The sequence below is a fragment of the Balaenoptera borealis genome (assembly GCF_965194805.1).
Source record: "Balaenoptera borealis genome assembly, chromosome: 16".
NCBI classification, from domain to species: domain Eukaryota; kingdom Metazoa; phylum Chordata; class Mammalia; order Artiodactyla; family Balaenopteridae; genus Balaenoptera; species Balaenoptera borealis.
The window spans coordinates 51,620,256-51,626,394 of NC_138872.1; the positions used below are offsets into that span (position 1 = coordinate 51,620,256).

The following is a 6,139-nucleotide window of genomic DNA, read 5'->3' on the forward strand; positions in this document are numbered from 1 at the left end:
CAGTGACAGCTGGAGGGGAAGTGGGCTCAGGAATGGAGCAGGTTTAGGCACTGATGTAAATGATCAAGTAAAAGGGGGAAATGAATGATGCATGAGACAAGAGAGGAAACTGTCACTGACAGGGGAGAGGTGATAGGATTGGATGCACAGTGTCATGGAGTCAACTAGTGGGTGGCACTTCTGGCCACACCTGCCCTGGCACAGTAGGGACCTGGATTTGAATCCCAGCTCTTCACTTTCTAAGTGTGATGAAGGAACTCAACCAGTCTGCCTTTTGTTTGTTTGTTTAAATTTATTTATATTTGGCTGCGTTGGGTCCTCGTTGCTGCGCGCCGGCTTTCTTTTAGTTGTGGTGAGCGGGGGCTATTCTTCATTGCAATGCGTGGGCTTCTCATTGCAGTGGCTTCTCTTGTTGCGGAGCACGGGCTCTGGGCGCGCAGGCTTCAGTAGTTGTGGCTCGCGGGCTCTAGAGCGCAGGCTCAGTAGTTGTGGCACACGGGCTTAGTTGCTCTGCGGCATGTGGGATCTTCCCAGACCAGGGCTCGAACCCGTGACCCCTGCATTGGCAGGCGGATTCTTAACCATTGCACCACCGGGGAAGCCCTGTTTTTTTTTGTTTTTTTTTTAAATTTGGCCAACTGTGCAGCTTGCAGGATCCTAGTTACCCGACCACGGATCAAACCCGGGCCCTCTGCAGTGAAAGCGTGAGTCGTAACCACTGGACCACCAGGGAATTCCCACCTGCCTATTTACCATCTGAAGAATGGCAGTAAAACAGTTCCTGCCTCCACAGGTCGTGGTGAAACACCTGGCACTGTAAATGCTCAACAAATGCAGACTTTCCTCAATGTCCTAGACAGAAACAGGAGTCATCTGGGTCCCTGCCAGGTTGGCCTGGAAGGAACATGCAGGAAGGGACCTTGTCTAACCTGGGGCTGGGCCATCTGTGGAAAAGACCCAGCGGGGGTGCTGGGAAGCTAGGTACCCGCTCTTCCAAACTCCCCATCTCTGATGCTTCTCCCCACTCCTCGGCCCAAAACTAAATATGTCAGCTGAAAGTCAGTTGGGGAGACCCAGGAGTGTGCAGGGCTCAGTGAGCACCCTCGGAATGACAACATCCAGCCACAGGAAAAGAGCAGAGATGCCCCAACTCCCACCCATGTGGGCCTCTGGGCTCTGCCCGCCTGGACAAGTGTCCCTGAGGGCAGAGGCCATTCTCCCTCCCTGTTAGGGAGGATAGAATCTGAAGGAGAAGCTAGGGTGCAGTGGGAAGTCATGGGAAAGGCCCCAGTAACCTCCCTCTGGTCTATGGGGACCAGAGGCAGGAAGCTGGGTTCCCTTTCCCTGAGGGCTGGGGGAGACGCTGGAGCCCTTGGACCTGTTACCTCCTTAGGCACTCAGGAAAGGGCCCTGTACAGAGGAGTGGGGTCATGTCGGTCTGTCCACCCACGTGGCTACGGCAAAGGCTGAGCCCAGTGTCCACCTGCCCTGCTGACTCCTGACTACTTGTGAGTGGACGTGGGGGACTCAGCCCCTTGACCCCGCCTCCTGATGGGGACCTGGTGGATGGTCTCCGTCTCGGACCCTGGTCCTGCGGTGAGAGTGGGTGGGGTGGGGTGGAAGGTGGGCAAGGTGGAGAGAGGTGAGGGCTCCAGCCCTGCGCGCGTGGACCAGAGGGAGGGGTGTAGGCTCGGTCCCGCCCCGCGCGCCCCCGCCGCGGCCGGCGCGCACTCCTGGAAGGCGGCGACGGCAGCGGCAGCATCGGCAGCAGCCCCGGGCGGCCTCGGGCGGGGCCGGCCCGACGGACAGAAGGACAGAGGGCGCCGGGGGCACGCGGCCCACCCGGGCTGGCCATGGAGGGAGCCTCGTTCGGCGCGGGACGCGCAGGGGCCGCCCTGGACCCTGTGAGCTTCGCGCGGCGGCCCCAGACCCTGCTGCGGATCGCGTCCTGGGTGAGTGGCCCCGGCCCAAGCCCCGCCCCGATACCCCGTCCCACTTCGCCTCGCCTCCCTCATCCCTATCACCTGCCCCTCGCCCCCATCCTCATCCTTGCCGGCCCCTCCCCCGCCGGCCTCAGGTTGGGGTGACGTCACCGGCAGGGCGCGCCCACCTGCGGGCGGGGGAGGGGCCGGCGGCGACAGCCGGGTACCTTGAGAGGTCACCGCCCGCCGCACCCACCTCCCAATTCTTCTTTAGGTCTAACTCAATCCCCTTCCTCAGCTCTCGCTCGGTTTTTCCTGTGCTTACACCCTGGAAGCGGGCACAGGGGTGGGGGCAGGATTCGCGGAGGGGCTTGAGCGCTCAGCCTCAGCACGAGTAAGGGCTATCGGAGCCAAGAGAATCAGGCAGAGCCTCCCCCCTACTTCTGCACGCACATCCTCCCGGCTCCTTCGAAGGGAGCTGGCCATTCCCAGGCCCCCCAGTTGCAACTGTGAGTTGGGGGGTGTGCTCTGGGATTCCTCTGACTGGGGCAGCTGGAAGGGGCTCTACACTGGGAAGGCTTCCTGGGAGGTGGTGTGGGAGGGGCAGATTTAGAGGCAGCCTAGCCTACTGGAGCAACCTTAGGCCCAGTGGCCTGCTCCTCCTTCCCATCCTCCAGGCAGGAGAGATGGAAGGTGGAATGCTGAGTTCTGGGTTTTGTCCACCTGGTGGTGGCTGGTGGTGGCACGTACTCACCTGTGTTCCAGGAGGGCGGTGCCCAGGGTGGGGCAGGGGCCCTTGGGTGGTGTGACTCTGGCCAGACCAGGAAGTAGGGACCCTACGTTCTGGTCCCAGCTCTGACCTGACTTGTGCACCAATCTGTGGGTACGTGTCCATATCTTGCACCTTGGTTTCACTCTTGACTAAGTCTCTAGGAGCTGGGGCTGGAAAGGAGAGAAATGAAGCTGAAATCTGAGGTATTTTTTTTAGAAATATAGGGCTGCCCAGAGCTCAAAGAGCAGCTTCTGGTTTAAAAGGACTGTGGTCCACTCCTTTGCCTTCCAGCCCTCGTGGGCACAGGGCACTGAGGTTTGACTGAACCCCAGAGGTCAGCGGTGTCGCCTTTTAAGCCCAAGCACGTATGGATGGTGTTAATTAGCCACAGTCATGTGGGGCCATCATCCCTGGAGTGCCCACAAAGTGCAGGACGCTGGGTGGGCATTATTCCTGTTCCCAGCACCCCATGAGTTGTGCCTGCTACATTTGGCATGCTAGGAAACGAGCCCGCACAGCTCCCAAATGCTAAGGGTGGGTTCCACTCAGGTCCTGGCTGACAGCTCTGTGCAGCTGTCCTTCTGCTGCCCGCCCCCCCCATGCTCCCGCCCTTCTTGCCTGACTCCACATCTACTTCACCTAGCCCTGCTGACTCAAGCCTGGGGATCACTGGTCCAGGTGAAAGCTCCTGTTCCCACACTCTGGAGTGGGCCATGGGGGACACTACGGGCTCCACAAGGTACAGAGGACCCAGCTTGAATGTCAGCCCTGGCTCTTATCAACCATGCAACCCTCCACAAGACACTTCACTTGTTGGAGCCCCGATTTCCCCATCTACAAAGAGGATAAGAGCAGTGGCACTCTTGTGGTTGTTTGGGAGGATTCCATGAGCAAACACGTGTAGCCATTTTAAGCACAGTGCCTGGGCACAGTTGATGCTCACTAAATGGTATGTTTTGTCCATACTTACTAAACTTGAGGTAGATATTAAGGGAGGGGGTCCCCAAAGACCCCCCACCAGAGATAGATCCTGTGCTGCAGGGGAACGCAGGGACACTCCCGAGGGCATGGGCACTCACAGTGGGCTAGGAGACCTCGGGCCTCGACCAGGAAGGGGCCACCGTAGGGCCCTGAGCGCTCCCGCCGCCCACAGGTGTTCTCCATCGCCGTCTTCGGGCCCATAGTCAACGAGGGCTACGTGAACGCCGACAGCGACCCGGAGCTGCGCTGCGTCTTCAACGGCAACGCGGGTGCCTGCCGCTTCGGCGTCGCGCTCGGCCTTGGGGCCTTCCTCGCCTGCGCCGCGTTCCTGCTGCTCGACGTGCACTTCCAGCAGATCAGCAGCGTCCGCGACCGTCGCCGTGCGGTGCTGCTCGACCTGGGCTTCTCAGGTGGGCGGGGCCGTGAGGGGCGGGACCTGGGGGAGCGCGCGGGGCTTCTCGGGTGGGCGGAGTCGGGAGGGCGGGCTTCGGGGCGGGGCCAGAGGGAGCGCGTAGATTCTCAGCCGATTGGGGCGGGGACAGGTCCGGGCGGGGCGGGACTGGGCGGGACTGGGCGGGACGGGTCGGGTCCTCGGTCTGCAGATTCTCCTTGCCGGCAGGGTTGGGCCGGGCGCCTTGGTGCAGCATCCCTTGACCCGCCCGCCCACCTGCCCGCAGGTCTCTGGTCCTTCCTGTGGTTCGTGGGCTTTTGTTTCCTCACCAACCAGTGGCAGCGCACGGCGCCCGGGCCGGGCACGACGCAGGCGGGAGACGCGGCGCGGGCCGCCATCGCCTTCAGCTTCTTCTCCATCCTCAGCTGGGTGAGTGCGGCCGGCGGCCTGTGGCCGGCAGGGACTGGGGCCAGGTAAGGGTCGGGGCAGGGTCGGCCCTGGCTGACCCCGGACTCCCCCTCAGGCGGCGCTTACCGTGAAGGCCCTGCAGCGGTTCCGTCTGGGCACCGACATGTCGCTCTTTGCCACCGAACAGCTGGGTGCTGGGGCGGGCCAGACCTACCCAGGCTACCCAGTGGGCAGCGGTGTAGAGAGCACCGAGACCTACCAGAGCCCGCCCTTCACCGAGACTCTGGACACCAGCCCCAAAGGGTACCAAGTTCCTGCCTACTAGTGGCCAGCAGGCCCAGACCGAGGCACAAAGGCTGCCCCACCAATGCAGGATCCAAGGCTTCCTGGGACCTCCCTCAGGTCCTCCTGGCCCAACAGCAACGTGTGGATGCTGTGGGCCATCTGGGGCCAAGAGAGGGTAGCCTCCAGGGTGACTGGGCTGTGCCCCCCAAGTTCCTCCGGTCCCTTTAGTCCCCAGCCCAGGGCCAGAGGTCCTGAGGAGAGAACAGCACAGCCCTGGGCACGTGTCCTTCAGCCTCCAGTGGACCAGCCTAGGCAGCGGGCCATTCCCCTCATGAGCCAGCCAGGCAGGGCTCACCTGTACACTCTGGGGTCAGGTGTCCAGCTGCCCTCCATAGCCAGGTGCAAGGGCTGCCCTGGACTGGGGGTGACTGGGGGAAGGGACACCACCCTCACCCCGTGGCCACTGTTCCCCATCCCCTGTCCCTGTGGGTAGTGGTGGTCCTTGCTCTGTCCCAGTGGTTCACCCTGTAGGGCCACGTGCTCTGTCTGGAGCCTCCCTCCATTTCCTCTCACAGGCTCACTAGAGTAGCCCAGCCCTGTCGATGTTGTGATTGTGGTCAAGTCTTCAGGTTTCACCTCATAGTTCCCCACAAGCAGCCCCTATTTTCTGTGGCCCCAGCTCCAGCCCTTACCTGCCTTGGCCCAGGCCCTTGCTGGGGTGCGGGCAGCTCTGGCCAGGAAAGCACAACATGGCTGTAGACCTGGGCATCAGCCCTCTCCCAGCCCTTCAGTGAGACCTTGCCCAAGGGAGGCTCCAGACACCTGGGTGCCCAGCAGGACACGCCCCTCATGAGGAGAGAGGCCTAGAGGCTTCACCTTCCCACCGTGCCCTGGAGACAGCCATTCCCCGCAAACCCCTTTACCTCGGCTCCCTGGACTAGTCCCTCCGCTCCCCATGCTGCACCCCATTTTAAGGCCCAGCCCAAGGTTGGGGGTCCCTTTGCATAGCTGAGTACTCATGCATTGCTCAAAGCTGGCTTTTCACATTAAGTCAATACCAAATGCGGTTGCCACATTACATTTTTACAGACAGACGCCTCCCTCTGGAGTTGCAGTTGAGTGACAACCCTGTACGTTGTAGCATAGACAAACTATTTGTGGATATTTAAGTGAACATGTTTACAATTTTTGTATATATGGGTCTCTCCCTCCCTCTTCTGAAAGAACAATCCGTGATTGTGTATTTTCAGTGTCCCATGTTCCAACTGCAACTTCTTTACAATAAAGACTGTATATGAGTTTACTGTGGCCCAGACACTCTTGGAATCCTTTCTACTCCTGCCCCTCCAGTGCCAGAGGTTGGGACCTGAGGGGCACCAG

The 6,139-nt window shown here is 60.8% G+C and overlaps 1 protein-coding gene and 1 long non-coding RNA gene across 5 annotated transcripts; one reads left to right on the plus strand and one right to left on the minus strand.

Annotated features, from left to right (window-relative positions):
- Positions 1-290: 290 nt before the first annotated feature.
- LOC309613554 lies at positions 291-3,880 on the minus strand. The gene is made up of 3 exons (XR_014235782.1): positions 3,774-3,880; positions 2,677-2,864; positions 291-557 (listed from the first exon to the last, which is right to left on the minus strand). It is a non-coding gene; the product is annotated as an uncharacterized lncRNA (long non-coding RNA).
- SYNGR3 (synaptogyrin 3) lies at positions 1,743-6,067 on the plus strand. Of its 4 annotated transcripts, XM_082360448.1 has the most exons (6): positions 1,743-1,952; positions 2,221-2,431; positions 3,338-3,372; positions 3,848-4,085; positions 4,353-4,495; positions 4,590-6,067. In XM_082360448.1, exons 1-6 carry the CDS (start codon positions 1,854-1,856, stop codon positions 4,797-4,799), a joined length of 936 nt encoding a protein of 311 aa, XP_082216574.1. In that variant the 5' UTR covers positions 1,743-1,853; the 3' UTR covers positions 4,800-6,067. The 4 variants fall into 4 exon arrangements, with proteins under 4 accessions (XP_082216574.1, XP_082216575.1, XP_082216576.1 ...); XM_082360449.1 differs by lacking the exon at positions 2,221-2,431 and having other exon boundaries at positions 3,244-3,372; XM_082360450.1 differs by lacking the exons at positions 2,221-2,431; positions 3,338-3,372.
- Positions 6,068-6,139: the final 72 nt, after the last annotated feature.